We start from the raw sequence: 22,580 nt of genomic DNA, 5'->3' as shown, positions 1-22,580 counted from the left end.
TTAATGCCTCTTATCCCTCTACTTTGTTTGAATTATTCTAGCATTAGATGTTAAGAAAGGTCTTACCTAAAATATGAGAATAGCAAATGAAGTGTCAGGAATACAACCGTCATGAGGAAGGAACAAAACTATCATGGGTCAGATGCTCAGGGGTACATCTTCATCCTTGGTGGGCACTTGAGCATCTGAATGCCACCTGCCAAGAATTCAAGTGAAAGACCAAGGGCAGCCCGATTCAAGCTCTGGCTCTACATCCCACCAGCTTTGTGATCAGTCATGTCACCTAGATTCTCTCGACTGCTTCCTTGTCTATGACCTAGAGAGGTTGATTCATATGGACTACTGTGAGTATTTTGGGAGGAAGTCATGTGAAGATCCACTCATACTGCATGGCCCAGGTCAAGATTCATAGTTCATTTGCAATTACCCTCAGCTTAAAGTGGAGAGAACCTCCGAGAAATGGGCTTAGTGGCCATCAGGGCTTAATTTGCTCACCGCATGCTTACTGCAGCATTGAGTTCAGAGACTCACCATGTCTGGGCAGGGAGTGGTAGTGAAGACTCAGGTCCAGCAGGGCTTAGGGTTTTAGGAGCAAAAGAACTTGAATATTTATCCTGTCATTAGGGCACTAGCTAAAAATAGAATTCCTTGGGGACAAGGACACGAAAAGGACCCTCTGGGATGCTGGAAAGCAGCAGCAAATCGAAGCTAGGAAATTTGCATCTTGATGGGAAGACCAGGATGGCAGAAGGGACCTACCCTGAGAGTTCAGTGTGGATAGGGTATAATGTTTTTTCTGTTTTAACAGAATGATTTTTATCTAGTTTGTGGCAATCAACACAAGTTGATTTGGTTCACACTTACAAAGACTGGGAAGTCCAAGATCGAGGGCCCCATTGGTGAGGGCCTCCTTGCTTTATTTTGGTGGTGGGAGGGCAAGCAGGGATGAGGTAGAAGGAAAAGAGAAAACTGGGCCGACCTTATCCTTTTTATTAGGAACCCATCCTGCGATAACACCATTAATCCATTAATTGCCTCTTCTGCATTATATTTCAACACTGTTGAATGTAGCAACTGTTACAATGGCAATTAAACCTCAACATGAGTTTTGGAAGGGACATTCAGATCATAGCAGGCAAGTGGAGAGATCTCTGAACCCAAGTAATCCTTCTGTGCTTTTGCGCTTTAGGCATAAGACCGTATTTTATAATATCTTACTAATTTAGCCTTTTCACTTTCCTGTTCTTTCATCCCAAATATTTACTTCAGTCTTTTGTACAAGCTGCTTAACTTTTCTGAATTTTAGTTCATCTGTAAACTAAATGAAGGCAGTGTAGTTTCAATGAGATCACATAGAAAATATAATTGTCTGGTCTAAGTGCACAGTAAAGTTTATCTTATTTTACCTGATTTGACAATCATTTATTGACTGACTATTATATGCAGAGAACTATGGTAGAGTTTAGGCAGAGTTGAGGGATCATGTTTCTGAAGTAGGTGACCATCTGGTTTGAAGGATAGGCAGAAAAATTAGAATTCAATGATATTTCATAAGCACAAAGGAAACAGGCTCATTCAGCAAGGGAGGGATTCACTCTGCAGGAGTCCATGATTTAGGTTTTAGAAGTATAAGGTAGACTTGGTGAAGCCACACTGGGAAGAGGAAACAGCCTATGTGAAACATGGCAGGTCAGAACATGTTCTGGGGACAACAGGCTTTGGCCAGAGTCGGCACTCTCAGGGATCTTGTCCGATTCCCTGAGCCTCACAGTGAATGTCCTCTGTCCTCCTTCCCATGCAGAATCTTATCAAATGCTGTTTGTGGAATGTGGTCCACTCTAAATCTTATTGGTGTGACCTGAGAAAAGTTAAGTAACAGTCCTCAGCTGCTTGTTTTCCATCTTCAAAAATGGGAAAGGTTGTCATGAAATATTACATCCCAGATGTTTGGTACAGTGCCTTGAACATGGTAAATCCTTAATAGATTATATCATTCATTCCATTATGATCTTTCAGTCAGGTTTCTAGAGAATGGGTTATATGAAGGCAAGAAATCAGTAAATTCATCTGATAGCATTTAGAAGATAAATGTTTGGTGCTGGGGAAGGCTTTTAAATAGCTAGGATTCTAATCAAATGTAGACGAGGTAGACATGAAACTTGAGGAAAAGCAGTAATTCAGCATATATTGAAGGCTTAGTATTTCTGATATTGTCCTGGAGATAGAGATTTGAAGATATTCCAGCTTCTAAGGAGCTTTATCTGCAGTTGTTAGATGGCAGAGTGGTAAGGAGGGTATAGTATGGCCCAGAGGATTATATGGGGCCTGGGCATGTAGGTTCCATGGGGAAACTCAGAATTGGTACTTCAAGAACAAAGCATTTTGGAGACCAAGTTGGAATTTCTCATTTAGTTTTTTTATTTTTCCTTCAGAAAAATGATGGATTCCAATGTGGCACAGCATATAAATGAGATGACCCAAACTTTTTCAGCCCCCAAGTGTTCAGAATCAAGTCTCAAATTTCTCCCATCTCAGGGTCTTACAGTCATGGATGCTCAGTGTTAGCCTGGGATACTGTTGGGCAGATATTATTCAATAAACTTCTGATACAGACTGTATTATGTGTCAATATTCCTCTAACTACCGGGAATGCAGTAGTGAATAAAGATGAAACTCTTGTTCTCATGCAACTTCTATACCATTAGAAGACACTTTCATTTAAAAAAATCTGTAACAAATAGGTTTTGAAAAATAGCTATTATGAAAAACATTTAAGTATTGGAGAGGATGTGGAATAAAAGGAACCCTTACATGCTGTCAATAGGAATGTAAACTAGTCCAGCCATTATGGAAAATAATTTCTCAGAAAATATAGAATTACATGATCCAGCAATTCATATGCCACTGGGCATATGTCCAAAGAAGAGCGGTACATGAAGAGATACCCTGCATTGTACTGTTGCATCATTATTCACAATAGGTGAGATGTGGACTCAACCCAAGTGACCATCAACAAATGAACGGGTAAAGAAAATGTTATGTACACCTGAATACTAACCTGAAAGGGAAATCCTATAATTTGCCATAACAAGGATGAATTTGGAGATTACATTATGTGAAATAAGTCAGGAATACAAAGACAAATACCACGTGATCTCATAAGGAATTTGAAAAATTAGAAATGAGAGAATGGTGGTTACCAGGGTTGTCCATATAGGGGCTGGAGAGAGATGAAAATACAAAATTTCAGTTATGAGGAATAAATTAAGAGTTACTGTACAGCATGGTCATTATATAGTCAATGTATGATATTTTTGGAAAAAAAATTCTTACCATACAAAAAAAGTATGTGAGGTATGTTAGCTCAATCTGAGAACTCCACAAATATATTTCAATAAATATGTTGTACATGACAAATTTACCTAATTTTCATTTTAATTAGAAAAATTAAGTGGTACTATGGGAAAAAAGCAGGAATAAGAAAGTGACAGGAAGTGCCATCTTAGATGGGGTAGTGATGATCGACCTTTTGAAGGTGAGATTTGAGGGGGGCTCTTGATGCCATGAGTGAAGAAAGCAAGTCGCTGTATGAAACACATGCTCCAGGCAGAAGCTGTAGTGGGATGGACTCGACACCCAAAATGTGATCCACCTGAAAAGCCGCTCAGGTCAGATGCTAAAGTGGCATGAAGAGGTTATAGATGAATCTGGAGAAGTAGCCAAGATTGATGACAAAGCGTGTTCCAAGTCATGGTGAATACTGGATTTTGTTTGAACTGTGCTGGAAAGCTATGGAAGATCTTTGGAAGGCAGGGTTTTGTCATACTGTGACTTAAGCTTTGAAAGATTGACTTTGGGTTCTGTGTTGGGAGGCGAGGGTAGAAGAGAACTTGTTCCAAGGTTATTAATAGCCAGTGCTGAAATGATGGAGGCAGAGAGAAGCAATTATACACTCTTAAAGTGTAGGTAGGATTTGTTGATAAACTCATCGAATGCGGGGTTATGAGAACATGAGTAAGTCTCAAAGGGAGGCACAGGGTGAATAGAAAAGCTTTAGGATAAGAGGAAATAATTTTAAAATCTTCAGTCTATAGTTGGTTGAATCTGAACCTGGAACCCATGCATCTGGAGGGCTGATTATGTTTATTTTATTTGAAATTCAGGGGAAATGTATTAATTAGTGTATATATGCAAGAGTTAGAAAATAGATAATTAAAGCTGAGAAAGATGATGAAGTCGTCTGGAGTAATGAGTATAAAGAATTCCAAGGCGTGTAGAGAGGTTGTTGACCGCAGACACTGAAGAGGTAGAAAGAAAACCTACAGAGTCTTCAGGAAAGAGTGCCAAACCGCCGAGTGCTGTCTTTGGGTTGGACAAGATGAGGGTTAAGAACTGTTCATTGTTGTTTTCAATAAAACTGGATATCCACATGAAAAATGAAGTAGGATTTTTACCATGTACAAAAATCACAAATGTATCAAATATATGAATGTAAGATCTAAAATTACAAAATTCCTTGAGGAAAATGGGAAAAGTTTTAACTTTGAACATGGCAATTTCTTGGATCTGACTCAAAATATAGGCAAAAATAGATAAATTTAACTTCAAAATTTTAAGAGGTTTTTTTCTCCATAGCACTGACAAGAGTAGAAAGGAAGCTTATAGGATGGGAGGAAGTGTTCAAATCATACATCCAATGAGCTATAACTATTCAGAAAATACAGTTAACTTCTACAACTTAATTTCCCTAAACAATCCAGTTAAAAAATGGGCAAAGGGGCCAGTTGTGGTGGGTGCTTGCCTATCGTCCCAGTGATGCAGAAGGCTAAGGCAGGATGATTGCAAATTTGAAGCCAGCAAATTTGAAGAACTTAGAGACAAAAAAAAAAAAAAAAAAAAAAAAAAAAAAAAAAAAAGGGGGGGGGTTGGATTTGGGGATGACCCAGCTTTTCCACATCCAAAGGATTTAAAGACAGCATACTACAGTGATACTACCACATCAATGTTTATAGCAGCACAATTCACAATAGCTAAGCTATGGAGTCAAACCAGGTGTCTTTGAACAGATAAATGATAAAGAAAATGTGATATATACACAATGGAATATTACTCAGCCACTAAAAAGAATGACTTTATGACATTTGCCAGTAAATGGACTTGAACACTCTCATGCTAAGTGAAAAAAGTCAATCCCAAAACAAAGTTGAATGTTTTGGCAGATATGCAAAAGTTAATCCACAATAAGGGATGAGAGGGGAAGAATAGAAGTTCAGTAGATTAGACAAAGGAAATGAAGGGAAGGGAGGAGGGAATAGAAAAAGTGGAATGAATCTGACATAATTTTCTTACATACATATGAATACACCTCAGGGAATCTCACCCAATTTGTGTACATCAACAAGAATGAAATCTTGATTAGAATAAGATATTTCACGCTTGTATAATTATATAAAAATGGATTCTACTGTCATGTATAACTAAAAAGAACCAATAAAAAAGTTCATTAAGTTTTCTGAGGAATCTCCACACTGCTTTCCAGAGTGACTGTACCAATTGCAACTCCACTCGTAAAAGTGTGCCTTTTTCCCCACATCCACGCCAACATCTATTATTTTGTTCTTAATAGCCATTCTAGTTGGAGTGAGATGAAATCTTAGTTGTTTTAATTTGCATTTCTCTAATTACTAGAGATGAACACTTTCATATATTTATTAATTGCCTGTATCTTCTGTAAAGTGTTCAGTTCCTTGGTCCATTTATTGATTGGGTTCTTTGCATTTTTGGTATAAAGTTTTTAAGTTCTTTATAAGTTGCGGTGATTAGTTCTGATTTTCTCCCACTCTAGACTCTTTACATTGATTGTATCCTTTGCTGAGAAAAAGTTTAGGATCCACTTTTGACCCAGTTATCCCACTCCTCAGTTTATAACCAAAGGACTTAAAATTAGCATACTACAGTAACAGCCACATCAATGTTTATAGCAGCTCATTTCATAATAGCTAGATTGTGGAACCAACCTAGATGCCCTTCAACAGATGAATGGATAAAGAAACTGGTGTATATATACACAATGGAATATGATTCAGCTATAAAGAATGTTATAACACTTGCAGATAAATGGATGGAATTGGAGAATATCATGCTAAGTGAAATAAGCCAATCCCAAAAAACCAAAGGCTGAAAGTTTTCCCTGATAAGTGGATGATGATATATAATGGGGTTGGGGGGGGGAGAGGGGGAGAGAAGAATGGAGGAACTTTAGATTACATAGAGGGAAATGGGGGGGGTATGAAAGATGGTATGAGACATTACCCTATACCCTGTACGATTACACAAATGGTATGAATCTACATTGTGCACAGGCATAGAAACAATGACGTATCCCATGTATACAATCAAAATGCAGTCTAAAAATTAAACAATGTCTATTTACTGAAAAAAAAAGTTCAGAGGTGAAGGATTAGATTATGAGAGTTGTAACCTAATCAATGGTTTATTCCACTAATATGGATCAACTTGGTAACTCTAGGCGGGTTGGTTGTGGCTAGAGGATGTCAGTCACTGGGGGTGTGCCTTTTGGGCTTATATTTTGGAACTAGTTAGTGGAACTCTGTTCCTTGTTGCCATGTCCTGAGCTGCTTTCCTCTGCCATGCTCTTTGACCATGATGTTCTGCCTCACTGTAGACTCAGAGCTAGGGAGTTGGCCATCTATGGACTAAGACCTCAAACTATGAGTGCCAAATAAACTTATCCTCCTCTACTTGTTCTTTTAGTGTTTTGGTCACAGCAACGGAAAAACTGACTAAAACAGCTCCTGAGTTCAATCCCCAGTATTGCCCCCTTACAAGAGAAAAAAATTGTCAAAGGACTTGAAAAGACATATCTCCAGTTCTCCAGATAGAATATATGGATGGCCAATAACCACATAAAAAAATGCTCAACATCAGTAAATCACTAGGGAAATGCAAATCAAAATACTGAGATGCTATTTCATACCTATTAGGATTGCTCTGATCATAAAACAAGAAAATAAGTAGTAAGTGAATGGAAAATTGGATTCCCACCAATGAAATACAGGATTACAAGAGCATAGTTTCTGTGGAAAATGGTATAGTTCCTAAAAACAATTATCACAGTCTTTACCTAAGCCAACATTTATCTTCCACATTGACTGTTCCTCATTTCACTTTGTGAACCTCAAGTCAGGATTACTGCCTTTACATAAAGTCTGAGCTACGCTAACAATGCAAGCCCTGTGCAGGACTCCCACCTGAACCCAATGTATTCTAGAGACTACAGGTGAGAGGGGACTCCAAGGGACAAGGATTAGATCATCTAATGGAGGTTCTGTATATCTCTGTAGGAAGAGGGGATGCGAGTAGGATAGCCTTAAGACCTGTTGTGATGTCTTCTGTGAAAGCCAACTTTCCTCCTCAGAACATGACAGTATAGCAGGCCCTAAGACCAGTCACAGAAGACCTTATAAATACTGTCATATCAAAGGTTAATGTTTATTATACAGAAAATTTTTTCTACAGTTATCCATTGGATTCCCCTCCAAATCCTGTGAGGTAGGAAGAATTGGGATTATTGTCCTCACAATAAAACAATCCAGGGAATAGATGCTGAGTTGCTTATTAAGGTCACAAGCTGAGACTTAACCCTTTATCTCCCTAAGTGAACTTACAGGTAGGTCCAGAAAAAACAAAAAAGCCCCAAACTCCCAACAAAGAACTCCAATATCCTCGACATAGAAAGGAGGTGTTCAGTTATAACTAAGTCACAGGAACCATGCACAGCTGGCAACTGTGTGTACACTGAAGCAGCTCTAATTTTCAGAGGGCTGGGAAGAAAGCCAAGGGTGGAGAGAGGCGCTGTGATTACTGAAGTCAGACTGCACTCTGCCTCGAGGGGGTATAACCAAATGCCACAGCATGATGAGGGAGGAGGGTCTGTGGGAGGCCCGAGGAAGGAACCCCTGAAGACTGAAGATTAGGCAGAAGAGTCTCCAGAGGCATCCCAGAGAAGAGACCAGGCCCACCTTGGGATCCTTTCAGAATGCTCCTTAGAGACTAGGCCTGATGTTTTCTTTTATCTTTTGGGAAAAGAGTAGCCGACTAAAAGATCTAGCCTGACCTTCCCTTTCCAATTCGTCTTTTATGTCCTCCTCTTAAGTACCAGTTTTTCCTGCAACCTGCAGAAAATGCATCGAGTCTCACACTGAAGGGTGAGAGCGTGTTGGACTAAGGTAGAGGAAGATCAGGAACCCAGGAAGAGTAAGGCATTTGATGAAGATGGGATGAGGGCACATGGACCAGGGAGGGGGTGCTTCTGCTGGGATCAGCTGGCTCCCAGGGAGGCTGGAACAGGATACCTGGGGGTGCAGGTCAAGTGAAAAAGAGGCCAGGACATGTGAGCTGGGGTTCAGAGAAAACTGGAATAGAATGATAGGAGTCAGACTGAACCACTAGTGGGAAAACTCAAAAGCTGAGTGAAGAATATATAATGCTTGAGGGGAATAGGTTTGGCCAGGGGCTGTACCTGGAGTGACAGGAGAGTCCAGCTCTCTCGTGCCTCTCATGCCCAAACAGACAACTTATCCCTGTCTGAGGCATTACTTCACCTCCCAGTTTCCCATTATTCTCATCCTTGCACATCTCCATCTAACAGGAGAACTTTCTACCCTTTTAAAATATTTCTACAAGTTTCAGATATTCCCATCCTACCATTAGTTAGAAGAAACCCTTTCCTGCGTGCCCCCCCCCAGGTCTGTGTCCTACTTGTGCTGTGTTAGGGACCACCTCCCTAAAATCCTAAATAGCCTAGATCATGCTTGTCAATTCCCTTTTCTCATCATTGCTGCTCACATTCCTTTTACCCCCACATTCTGGCCCCACCTCAGTCATAACTGCAGTAGAATTCCAGGAAAAAAATAAAAGTGACATAAGGTGGAATGGAAAGGTCAGGCACACTTGCTTCTTAAAAGTTTCAGTAACAACCTCTCTTTGCAGTTGATCCTGTAGACAAAATCTGAATTGTGGAATAGGAGTCAAAAGATGTGGAACTGACAATCAACATTTCCAGATCTGCTGCTTAATTTCTCTACAATTTGGTTATTCAGTTTTCCAAATCCATCATTCTAAAGGTTCTCTCAGGATAAATGTGTATCCTATAAAATATAGAACAGGCTGGGTGCAGTGGCACACATCCATAACCCCGGTGACTTGGGAGGCTGAGGCAGGAGGATCACAAATTCAAGGTCAGCCTCAGCAACTTAGAGAGGTCCTAAGCAATTTAGTGAGATCTCATCTCAAAACAAAACAAAACAAAAAAAAAAACAAGAAAACAAAAAAAAAAACCAAAAAAAAAAAAAAAAAAAAAAAAAAAAAAAAAAAAACCCACAAAGGACTGGGGATGTGGTTCAGTGGTTAAATGCCCCTGGGTTCAATCTCTGAAACCAAAAATAAAAGTAAAAAAACAGAAGAATACTAATTGAGTAATCTGTGGACCCCCAGTGCACTTTCAGGGGCCAAGAAATGACAGGCTTCCTTTTGTCACTTGTTGACACCTTGGCTATGGAGATAGGAAATAAACACAGGACAGTATTTAAGGACTGGACAAAGCACTCAAGCTAGTTCAAGCTTGTTGGGTAGGAAGAACCTGGAAAAGCAGTTGGGTTGTGAATGGAATTGTAGGTATGTTTTAGTTGAAGAAAGGGCGATGGATTTCCACACATTCTAAACAAATTAGCAAGCATCGAGATTGAGCAGCGAGGACAAATATGCCAGAGGACCCATGGAGGCCAGCAGTACACAGTAGGGGAGATGAAGCCATTCAGGTTAAGAGGGGGTCCTGCTTGCAAAAGCAGCAACACATTCACTTAGGACAAGAGTGATGGCATAAACAGGATGTTCCTTCATTCAAGAATCATTCGGCAAGTGCCTCTATGGGTCACGGACATAGTGGAAATATGAAACACATAGCCCTGTTATGGGGCTTCCACACTGTCCATCCCACAGCCAAGTCCTGGAGAAAATGCATAGGTACATGTGATCCTGGGAGGTGAGGCTTTTGACAGGAAGATGGCCTTTCTTCTGATCTAGGTAACAAACTGGTGGGAGATTTCATAGACTTTCCACCTGTGGAGGCAAGTCTAGTTTTGGGGTAAGATTTAAACAGGAATCCACTCCTGTAAAAAGCTGTCTTTGACTACATATACCACAGAAAGCTCTTTTTGTACTCCATTTCATATTAAAGAATGCTTTTTCTATTAGGTCTATTGGTGTTTAGTATCCTGACCAATGATTTTATGAGCATCATGAGGGAAAGGATCATGAGAAGTGTTTCATGAAGTATATGATATGATCATTTTCCAATTTCTCCAAAGGTCCAGAAATGGGAAAAAGGACTGATCATCCTATATACAGGAGCAGAGTTTGAACCTGAACACTAATTCTTCTAATCCTGAATCCTCTCTAGAAGAGCTGTGGAGCAGATGAGGAAGAATTCCCAGTGACCATGTCAGCCTACAATATCACCTCAACCCATCCAGCAGTCTTCTTGTTGGTGGGAATCCCAGGCCTTGAGCACTTACACATGTGGATCTCCATCCCCTTCTGCTCAGCTTATACTCTGGCCCTGCTGGGAAACTGCACCCTTCTTTTCACTATCAGGACTGATGCAGCCCTCCATGAGCCCATGTACCTCTTTCTGGCCATGTTGGCAGCCATCGACTTAGTCCTTTCCTCTTCAACATTGCCCAAAATGCTTGCCATCTTCTGGTTCGGGAATCGAGAGATCAACTTCTATGCCTGCCTGGTCCAGATGTTTTTTCTCCACTCCTTCGCCATCATGGAGTCATCGGTGCTGCTGGCCATGGCCTTTGACCGCTACGTGGCCATCTGTAAGCCACTGTACTATACTACGATCCTGACCAGGCCCCTAATCACTAAGATTGGCATAGCTGCTGTGACCAGGGCTGTGACACTAATGACTCCTCTCCCTTTTCTTCTCCGACGCTTCCACTACTGCCGAGGCCCAGAGATCGCCCACTGCTACTGTGAACACATGGCCGTGGTAAGGCTGGCATGTGGGGACACCCGCTTCAACAATATCTATGGCATTGCTGTGGCCATGTTTATTGTGGTGCTGGACCTGCTGTTTGTTATCTTGTCTTACATCTTCATCCTCCGGGCAGTTCTACAGCTTGCCTCTCAGGAGGCCCGCTACAAGGCATTTGGGACATGTGTGTCTCACATAGGTGCCATCTTATCCTTCTACACACCTGTGGTCATCTCTTCAGTCATGCACCGAGTAGCTCGCCGGGCTGCCCCTCATGTCCACATACTCCTTGCCAATTTCTATCTGCTCTTCCCACCCATGGTCAATCCCATCATCTATGGTGTCAAGACCAAGCAGATTCGTGAGCGAGTCTTAGGACTATTCCTGAGAAAGGATGCTAAAGTAGAGTGAGGGACAGCTCAAGAGTAGGGCTGGTTGCAATGCCAGAGTTGGGGAAAAGTTTGATAGGAATTGAAAGAACATCGGAATTTTTTTTTTTTTGCCCCTGGCATAATGAAAAATATGCCCTAAAATTCAGAGCCACCAATCCTTTTAGGACTTGTGGGTCTGCATTCTCTAGGAGCCTTTTGACTCAAACTGCTAGCTGTTGACTTCTCGGAGTGCTCCTTCTCTTCACTAAATTGACAGTCTAGCTGCATTAGTCTCCTGGCAACTTTGTAATAAAAAAGTTACAATTTATTTGCATCTCAATTCAGTTGCTTATGAGAAGCTTTAGAATTTGATTTTCTATCAATTTATTGGGAATTTGATGATCTGTCCATACACTTGGTACTGGTGTGAGTTCCAACAGCACATTCAACCTAGGAATCCTTCCTTAGTCACTGATAGATGGTGTGCAGCTTCTGAGGAAATCCTCCCAGGGTTAGGAAGTTTGCAACATTACGGGGCTGTAGCAGGATCTAAGTGAGACAACCCTACTTATTAGGAAGTTATTTAGCTCAGTCAGTCTATATTGACGTTTTACCTCTATCCTCAGTGTTTTAATGAGAGGGTTTGGCTAAGATATGTCTTGACTGTTCTGTTGTACAATCCATTCTTTGTGTTCAACAAGATTGTAAATTGCTCATTTAACTAATCCAGCCATATCTTTCTAGCACCTGGGGACAGATAGGGACAAACTTATGTTTATGTCCTTGGAAGAGAAAATTACAACAGATTTTGTTCTGAATTCCTTATCCCAGGTATCAGAATATGGAGGAAAGAAAATGAGCAAGACAAAACTGATATTGAAATATTGAACTCTTCCTTGGTCCAAGCAAGCTTACTAAATTCCCTTACTAATGCAGACAACACAACTTGGCTTCTCTTAGAAGCCACAATACACTGTTCCACAAACGTATTGTTTTACTTTTATTGGAATTCCCTTGTTTCCTTGGAGACTATTTAGAAATTATATATCATGTCTATGTCTGCCTTTATTTACCTTTGAAAGAGAATCCAAGTCTGCCAGGTAGAACATGAGTAGGTTTTTATTTACTCTTCCCTCCTAGATAGCTTTCAACCAGAGTCCTACTTCTCTATTTTATACCTCTGCTCCAGAATTCCCCCTGACACAAAAACATGCACTACATTTAATTCCAGTGGAGTCAACATCTCTTGATGGTTTCTTCCGAGTATAGTTGGGTCAGGTGGCAACCTTTAAAGTAGCACTGAATACTAACACAAACAGTGGCAGGAATAAGGAGACCTCCTTATTCTCCTATTGACTTTCACAAGAAATAACAGCCTTTTAGTGCTATTCATCCCTGTTGGGGGCTGAGCTATGTTGGCGGCCCGGGATGGCGCCTGATCACATCGGCAGCGAGGAGGTTGATTGACATAAGCACACTCAGGTAATTTTCTCCTCCATGCACACAATGTATGCACATGTGTTCTTGAGCACTAATTGCCTGCTCGGAGCATCTCGCCTAATCTTTGCGTAAGAGGCGTGGCCCTGCTCTCCGCCTCCTGGAGGTGATATAAGCGTAGGCGGAGTGAGACACAGTGACAGCAGCCATTAGCAGAAGAAAAGCAGGAGAAGAAGGACACGCGGGACAGCAGCCAGAGGGAAAAACACGCTACAGCAGCCATTAGCAGAAAAGTAGAAGACGACTCAAACATGAAAGCAGCTAGGAAACGTGTGACGGCAGCTAGTAGGGAAAAACGGCACAGTAGCTAGCAGGCAGCGGCAGAAGGCAGATCGCAGAACGGAGAACTGAGACGCATCACTAGGGCACCTTAGATAGACGTACCCTTAGTTCACAGGATGCAGGACTTTAAGGCGTGGCAGGTCTCTCTTCTTCTTAAGCTCTAAGAAAAGCCTGTCCTTTCAAAATCTCTGAAGCAAAGACTCTTTCTCTCTGATAAGCAGTCTCTCTCTCTCTCCTCTCAAAGCAAGTAAACCTCATTTCCTCTATCCTCTATAAACAAGCAAGAAAGCAGTGCACTAAAGAGAAAGATAGAAGTGCCTCAGTTTCCACTCCACCACCCATAAGACCCGTGCAAGTTGTTGCTGCAGGCGGTGACAAATATCCACGGAGTTTGGAACCGCAAAGAGCCAGCAACACATCCCCAATGAAGAGGGAGCAGTTGTTTCCTGCAGAAGTCCAGTAATGTAAGGATCCCAGAGCCATGCAACACATCTGTCATCGGCACTACCAGGATTGGTCATAAATAGTGAAAGGAAACTTGTATTAGCTCATTCAGCACAGTTAAAAATATGAATAAGAAATTTGAGCCACCTATAGGCACATGTATTTTTACCCTCATACAAAGAATATGGTATTAGTACAAAGAAAAGTTGGTGTAATATTTTTGGTTTGGTTATGTTATTCCCAATCATGACATCCCAGTATCTCAAACTAGTACATACAACTGCATGTCATCCATGATGTAATAGGAACTGTGCCTAAGTGTAGGATCTTGATCTACTCTGACTCCACCCAAACTTCCTTCCAGTTAAGACAAAAGTATTTGGTATTATCTTGGAATTGCTTCTCTCACATCTTTTAGCTACTCTTTCAGAGATCCATTGGCACTTTTTCCCTTTCAAATATACACAAAATCTGATGACGTCTCATTGTATTCGACCAAGGCAGACTTTTCTTTTTCCCCTGACAGCAACTTTTGCCACCCAAGATTTTGGCAAGATGATTCCCACTGCCCCAAAAGAAGTCTTATTACAGGTCAAAAAAGACAAAATACTTAGTTGTAAGTTTTTAGAAGACTTGTATACAGAAAACCACAGAACATTGTTGAAAAATTAAAGACGTTAAATAAATGGGAAAACATTTCATGACCATGGATTAGAAGACAATATTGTTAAACTGTCCATCTACCCAAAGTTATCTACAGATGCATATTTATATTCTAGATGCATATTTATATTCTATATTCTTATGAAATCTGAAGCAACATTACATTCTTATAAAAAAGTTGAAGATCTTACACTTCCCGATTTCAATACCTACTGTAAATGCAACAGTAATTAATATGGTGTACTGGTATAAAAATAGATACAGACCAATGGAGCAGAATAGGTCCAGAATTATACCCTGTGTATATGGCATAGGTGATCAAATGGTTTTTGACAAGGGAGTCAAGATTACATAATGGGGAAGCAGTCTCAACAAATGCTGGGAAAACTGCATAGCCACATTAAGATAAAATTAACTCTCATACTATACAGAAAAATTAAAACTAGTTTAAAGATCTAAATGGTAAACCTGAAACTAGTTAACTTCTAGGGGAAAACTTTAGGACACTTAAATTGGTAATGATTTCTTGGATATGACAGAAAGTAGAGGCAACTAAAAAAACAAAGGAAAAAAAGGGAGCCGATTTTTTATGTAGGCTATCCCTTGGCATGGCTGTGCATGGCTAAATTAGGTTGCAACTTAAAGTCACTGTAGCAGTTCACTTCATCCTTGCTTCCCAGGACAGACTTGCGTGAGGACCAGCAATTAGTGAAGCCCACGTTAAATCCAGATTCCCCTGTAGGAAGGGAGTTATGTGTGACAGATATAAGCTCTAAGATTAATTTTCAGGGGGAAAGAACAGGAATGAAAATGAAACAAATCCTGTGTAATTCCTGATAAACATCAGGAAAAATCTCAAATAGCTATTCCCAAAGTGAAGCAAAGACAAATCAAAGTGGATGTTATACACAAAGTGGATGATCCATTTTTAAAGCACTAACAGCCTTTGGAAACAATTCCTTTAAAATATTTTTGTTAGAGTTTTCCAGTGATCCTTTTATAGAGATTCTATTAATGCCCTTAATCTTATTGCCTCCTTCACCGATTTTTATCCAGTTTAAATTTTTAAAAGACTGCATTTTGATTCATTCTCTTTCTCCCTGAAATAACTTTAATCTTTATTGCTAAAACTTTAAGGAGTGACTGAAAATTCTGTATCTGTACAGGTAGGTTAATTAAGCTATTTTTTCAGATAAAGAGAAAGTTTGAAATTTTCCAAAGTGTTATACTTCTATTTCACTTTTATTTTTAAGATCACACATGGTATTTGAGTTTGTGTACATAAATCCAATAAAATAGGTGTACCAAGTGAGAAAAAAGATTTTTAAAATATAAAGCTGGCATTAGGGCAAAGTTCATGAGGAACACTGGTAATAAACAGCTTCCTTCTCAGATCTTTGCAAAATAGCAAATGTTAAAGTCGGTTGTAGGTAGAAATTCACCCTGTGTTATTTATAAATGGTTGGTAATTATTACATTCATATTGACTTCTCCCATATATACTTAAAACCTCCCAACCACCTGTGAGTTAGGAAGAGTTGTATTATCTGTACCTTAGTGACAAGGAAATAGATCAAGGATAGAGAAGTGATATACTAAGTTACAAGCTAGATGTTGATGCACAGTTCAGGCCAATGAGTAATATAAGTGTTACATAAAACACTTAACTGATGACTTTGGCTGGAATCCATGATCTTTTAGAACAAATCAGGCAGGAGTTTGTTGTAGTGTATAAATTCTAATGAGGTTTTCTCAGGAGACACTAAAGAACATAGTATAAGGAGAGACAGCAAAGATCAAGGCATAAGCAGGCTCCACCTGAGGTACTCAGCCTCTGGTGAGTAAGGCAAGACCCCTGGGAAGTCTGACTTAGTGCCACTAAATGCAGAGGGGGCATGGGCTGCATTGAAGCCCTTGGGGTATGAGTCCTGAGTCAGGCGAGTCCCTCTGTATCAACCTCAGAAGATACCAGAACCTCCCATAAATCCACGAGGATTCTCACGGGCAGTAATTTTTGCTTCCACGTTCTTTTGGGAGAAGTGCAGAGGTTTGTGAGGATAAATTCAACTGCTCCCTTCTTCCTCCCTTCTAGCCCCAGCTCCTGACTGGAAGAGGAAGGCTGCACTGCAATTGCACAAAGCTAATGGAAAGGGTTGAGTTATATTTCAGACTGAGGCCCGAGGACAGAGCTGTGGTGAGTGAGAAAGAATGAGGGACCCTATCAGTTTCTTCCCATAGTCTGTCCTGGTCTTGGGCATCAGCTCCCTTACTTTTTCCTCCCATAAAGTCTGTACTTTGACTTTAAAAGGGGGAATATAAGTCTCCACAGCCCCATCCAAATGCTTCATCTTTACACTTCCAACATTCTTCCCTCCACAGAGGATTCCTGCCTCCTTTCTATGCCAAAAATATTGTGAGCCATCTCCAGGAAGTCTCAACTCCTTATTCCAGCTGGAATCCTATCACTTCTCATCTTCTATCAATACTTTCCCTACAGCCACCGGGATCCTCCTTCCCAATTCAGAGGCCTCTGTCTTAGTCAACAGGTAGAAAATGAGTCTTGAACTAGTAAGGTGGCAGGGAGTACTAAAATATTTCTTTCAGGAGGTTCTACAGTCATATCCTTTAAGGACTTTGTGTCATTGAGTTTTAATCTTTCAAATCCATCATTCACATATCCTGTTCAAAGTGTAGGGTGGCAATTAGTCATTATCTGAGTATTTTCTGGGTATACAGGCCAACTTTAAACATTGAGACAATGATGTATGAGACAAGTCTTGTGGTTCAGTGTGGACATTTTGACACTTGAAACAGTATGTTGGATAAAGCATCTACTTCAGAGTTTGGTTATTGATGCTTGGTGAAGACTGGCTCCATTCACTTTCCTACTGAGTTCTTCCTTCTGGCTGGAGAAGATTTTTGGATGAACTTCTAATGAAATAAGAAGGGGCCATGGATTTTTGGATACCATGTATTTGGGAGAAGACATTAGATGTGATGCTGTTTTCTTTACATAGGGATGGTGGGCAGGTCACAAGGTAGTCAGTGGTGATGTATACAGGGATGCAGTGGGGAGATGGAAACTCAAAACTAACTTGTTTGAATTTGTAGAAAAGATAGGTTTATGGAGAGTAAAATTGCAACAGGCACGCAGGGACTTTCCATAGTCAGTGTATTATATATAGACCAGGCACCTTTCTTGGATACATCTGTTGAAAACAGTTTCTGTTGCCATAGAGATTGTTTGCTACAAAAGACAAGTTTTGCTGAATAATAAATATTACTAAGGCACAGTAAGCATTCTATCTTGTGAGAAGATTTCTATTTCATCATAGGTAATCAAGGTTGGTAGAGATTTCTTAGAACTTCTAACATGGAAGTATTTATATTAGAAAAACATTCTGAGCTGAGATCATATGGATGAGGAGTCATGTAAAAAAGTCAGAAGACATGTATCTCAATAGCTCGGTAGTCATGCTTCCTTTGGTGAAATGTTCAACACTGTTCAAGGCTGTAGTGGTGAGGCACAGTCCCAGCTCCAGTCAAGGCACATCATCTTGGTTATCTTCTATCTTAATAGTTGTCAAGGAAGGAGACTGAGTTTTAATGTGTCCCCACTCTTCCCACATACCAGTTCTAAAATGTTCGGATTCATTTCTGGGTTCTTCAGTCTTTGTTCTCAGTTTTGTGCTTTAAACCTATTTTTCCAATGATTCCACATTTGTACCAGCAACTCAAATCTCTCCCTCAAACAGACTCATTTCCAAATAGATCATGTTTTCACTTGGATTTCTGATGTACAGCTCAGACTACCTACATCCAAAATTGAAACCCTGATCCTCTTCAGGAGCTTCCTCAATCTTTCATTTTGGTTGCTTATGACAAAACTCTTAACATCTTAGACCCCCTTTTCTGTCAACCTACGTGCAATCTGTTAAAAACAAAAAACCCGTGGCAACTTTCAAAATATATCTAAAGTCCAACTACTTCATACTATGTATACTACCACTACCTTATTTTGGGAATTCTTCTTCCCTGGGTTGCTGAAATAGCCTCTGGACTCTTCCCTGTTTTTACTCTTAACTCTGTAATAGATGTCAGAAAATTTAGTGACTATACTTTTCTCTGCTGAGCCCTGTGTGATCTTTCCCTCTCTTGATCTTTATGATTCTCCCACTCATTCACCTCATTGTAGCTACATTAGTCATCTAGCTGATCTTTGAATATTAGGCATATTTATATTGTGAGGAATTTTATTTGGCTGTTCATTTTCAGCATTTTCTTCTCCAGAGGTAAACATTCTTTATACATTTACCTATTGGTGTGACAACTCAAGTACAGATACAGCTTTACCCAGCTGCATCTTGCACCAGAGTTTCCCTAGTCTCTCTGAGGGAGGTATGCTGTCCTGGTGCCAATGTGAAGTTGGAAGTGTGAGGCAATCCACCATCTTGGGATCAAACCTTCATTGCAGGTGTGGGGTGGTGAGTGGTAGCCAGTGGTTAAATCTTCACCTTTTCTGTGCCTGGGGTGAATAGTCTTGAGGTTCCTTCTATACGGATCTTCATGCTATTGGACAGTTGAAAGCATTGTTCAGCTCAGATGCACTTTGGATTAATTTTCCCTGTTTTATTCTTTCATTCCATTTTTGTTCATTGGCATACTTTCCCCATATAAGCCACCAGCATGGAATCCTGGCTTCTGTCTTAATGGAACCAGACTAAAGGAATTTTCTCACTTGATTTTAGCCCAAATTTTTGATGAGGCCTACTTTGATCTTTATTTCAACTTGCTTTCTCCCCTCTCTACCCACTTTAAAATTCTCTTTAAAAGCTACCACATATCAGACAACATAATCTAATCATGTTTTTATTATTTAAAAACTGAAAGTCTATAAAATTCCTTAAGTTTTCCTAAACTGGTAAATATTCCACTAAGTTTACTCAGTATATTTGCCAAATTTTGAGTATCAAGTTGAACAGAGTTTAGGCTCAAGACCTGAATACCTTCATTAGAGGTACACTAGGAAACAAATGAGAAACTGGTCGGGGGTGGGGAATGGCAACATCATGGGACCAAAGAGAAGAGTGGATTTTAAGAGGGGGAGAATGGTTGATTCAGATAAAAGTTCTTTTGAGAGGCACAGTTGCATGAAGTCAGGTAAGGGGCAACGGCCCTCTCATTAGGGAAGTTATGGGTCCTCCCAGTGAAAGTAGTTTGAGAAGTAATGGGGGAAGAATCTAGATTGGAATGTTTCAAATTCAAATGATATCTGAGACAGCTGAGACTAAATATAGACATTTCTAGGTGAATGTGAGTCACATGAATAGGAACCTAACATGAATTTCAGTGGAGAACAATGACAATAATAAAGTTATTTTCTCAAGCTCAATTCAGGGCTGTATTTAGAGATTTGTGGGTATAAAGAGGGATGAGTGCTTTAGAGGAGATCTCTCCAACAGAACGTTCTGCCGTAATGGAAACATTCTTATCTGAATGGTCCGATATGGTAATCACTATCCATAAGTGGTTATTGAGCACTTCAAATTTTTGTGTAACCGAGAACTAAATTTTAGTAAATACAAATTTTAATAGCCACATGTTGTTAGTGGAAACCATGTCAGATAGTCTTAGAAATTATACCTTATGAAACTAATTGGGGCATTTGAAATTATGAATTTTATTTATGTACCTAAGTAAGGTATCAGGACAGAAAACTGGCTTGTGTGTTTGGGAGTTTAGCTTGACTGGAAGGTAGAATTGCATGTGCTGAAGACATGAATTGATTTAAACATTTTTTTCCTAAGGTTCGTAATTCCTGATAAAGAACACAGAAAACACTATCATCCTCCATTCCTTTATGAAATTTGTCTTATCACAGTTTGAGGATATTTAGTATTATAATCATTTAAGATTCAAAGTTCCTTGGCAGTAGGATACATCAGTTGTGTTTCTCAATGTCTATGATGTATATTAGTTTTTGATTAAAGTCTAGCAATGGTAATAAGACCGTGTCCTCTGGTAGGATATCAAAATGTTGAACTATTTTATAATGTATACTATAGGAAGTATACATGGAAGGTGAAGGGGCCTTGTAAAAGGGATTTACAGGAGTCATGTCAGCCTTCAATGTAACCTCAACCCATCCAGCGACCTTCTTGTTGGTGGGAATTCCTGGTTTGGAGCACCTATACATCTGGATCTCCATCCCCTTCTGTTTTGCCTATACTCTGGCCCTGCTGGGAAACTGCACCCTTCTTTTCACTATCAGGACTGATGCAGCCCTCCATGAGCCCATGTACCTCTTTCTGGCCATGTTGGCAGCCATCGACTTAGTCCTTTCCTCTTCAACATTACCCAAAATGCTTGCCATCTTCTGGTTCGGGAATCGAGAGATCAACTTCTATGCCTGCCTGGTCCAGATGTTTTTTCTCCACTCCTTCTCCATCATGGAGTCAGCAGTGCTGCTGGCCATGGCCTTTGACCGCTACGTGGCCATCTGTAAGCCACTGTACTATACTACGATCCTGACCAGGCCCCTAATCACCAAGATTGGCATGGCTGCTGTGACCAGGGCTGTGACACTAATGACTCCTCTCCCTTTTCTTCTCCGACGCTTCCACTACTGCCGAGGCCCAGAGATCGCCCACTGCTACTGTGAACACATGGCCGTGGTAAGGCTGGCATGTGGGGACACCCGCTTCAACAATATCTATGGCATTGCTGTGGCCATGTTTATTGTGGTGCTGGACCTGCTGTTTGTTATCTTGTCTTACATCTTCATCCTCCGGGCAGTTCTACAGCTTGCCTCTCAGGAGGCCCGCTACAAGGCATTTGGGACATGTGTGTCTCACATAGGTGCCATCCTGTCCACATACACACCTGTGGTCATCTCTTCAGTCATGCACCGAGTAGCTCGCCGGGCTGCCCCTCATGTCCACATACTCCTGGCTATCTTCTATCTTCTTTTCCCACCCATGATTAATCCTATCATCTATGGTGTCAAGACCAAGCAGATTCGTGACCATGTACTCAGTTTATTCCGGAGAAAGAATATATAGATGAACACTGTTTTCCTCCCCTCAAAATAGCCACCAGCCCAGTACTGGATTGAAGTGGAGAGGAAAACAAGTTTTTTTTTTTTTTTGGTAGTGGGGATTGAACTCAGGGGTACTCAACCACTGAGCCATATTCCCAGCCCTATTTTGTATTTTATTTAGAGATATAGAGACAGCATCTCTGAGTTGCTTAGCACCTTGTGGCTGAGGCAGGTTTTGAACTTGTGTTCCTCCTATCTCAACCTCCAAAGCCGCAGAGATTACAGGCATGCACCACCACGACCTGCTGGAGAAGAAAAATCTTAACAGGAATACTGTAGAATCTCATTTGGCAAATTCAGTGTGACAAGGAGGACGAGATCCCACTCCTCACAAATCCAGTCGGACTAGATTAGGTCAACACTCAAAGTCTTGTTTTATAGAGTTTTGACTACCCCACTTTCATATATTCACCACATGGGTAAGGAAGACAAAGAACCTTTAAGGTGATATTGTTATTTAGGTGAAGGATAGGAACATTGAGACTGGCCCAAGCAGTTAAGATCCCTGGTGATCTCATCCAGAGGAAATGAAACACAAATGACTCAAAAGTAGGAAGGACAGTATAGTGAAAGACATTACTACCTCATGTACATATATTACTGCATGACCAATGTGATCCTACAATATATTTGATCAGAAAAATGTGAAATTATCTTCCATTTATGTATGATTTATCAAAATGTATAAACTTATTGTCATGTACAACCGATTAGTACAAAAAAAATTAAAAAGCCAATACTGTACAGATTAGGAGAAAATCTTGACCATATGCATCTCAGATAAGGCATTAATCTCTGGGTTATTTGTGTTTTTTGGTAAGTTTTGAGTTTCTTATATAACCTAATCAATAAATGGACTAAGGAACTGAACAGACATTTCAAAGATATACAATATATTAAAAAATATTCAATCTCTCGAAATTAGAGAACTGCAAATAAAAAGATTTCATTTCACGCCAATCAGAATGGCAATTAAGAATACAAGCAACAATAAATGTTGGCAAGGATGAGGTACACATTGCTAGTTGGACTGCAAGTTGGCTTAACCACTCTGGAAAGCAGTATGGAGATTCCTCAGAAAACTTGGAATGGAACCACCATGTGATCCAGTTATCCCACTCCTCAATTTATACCTAAAAGGACTCAAAATCAGCATACTACA

General features: G+C 40.2%; 2 protein-coding genes and 1 long non-coding RNA gene across 3 annotated transcripts in view; all 3 read left to right on the top strand.

Moving 5' to 3' along the window:
• The window catches only part of LOC306640556, a 100,319-nt gene that overhangs the window by 20,606 nt on the left and 57,133 nt on the right, over positions 1-22,580 (top strand). The window lies entirely within an intron of this gene.
• LOC306640466 (olfactory receptor 52K1) lies at positions 10,520-11,473 on the top strand (the record flags this gene model as incomplete). Its single annotated transcript, XM_079104750.1, has 1 exon — positions 10,520-11,473. One exon carries the CDS (start codon positions 10,520-10,522, stop codon positions 11,471-11,473), a length of 954 nt encoding a protein of 317 aa, XP_078960876.1.
• The window catches only part of LOC306638557 (uncharacterized protein), a gene marked incomplete at both ends in the record, with an annotated part of 44,602 nt that continues 42,457 nt past the window's right edge, over positions 20,436-22,580 (top strand). Inside the window, one exon of the mRNA XM_079101779.1 lies at positions 20,436-21,368. Coding sequence (XP_078957905.1) covers positions 20,436-21,368 — 933 coding nt within the window. The remainder of the gene's footprint in view (positions 21,369-22,580) is intronic.

The sequence above is a fragment of the Sciurus vulgaris genome, assembly GCF_902686455.1.
Source record: "Sciurus vulgaris genome assembly, chromosome: 11".
Classification (NCBI taxonomy): domain Eukaryota; kingdom Metazoa; phylum Chordata; class Mammalia; order Rodentia; family Sciuridae; genus Sciurus; species Sciurus vulgaris.
Note: the sequence above shows the minus strand (reverse complement) of the source record. Positions and strands in the feature narration are given on the sequence as shown.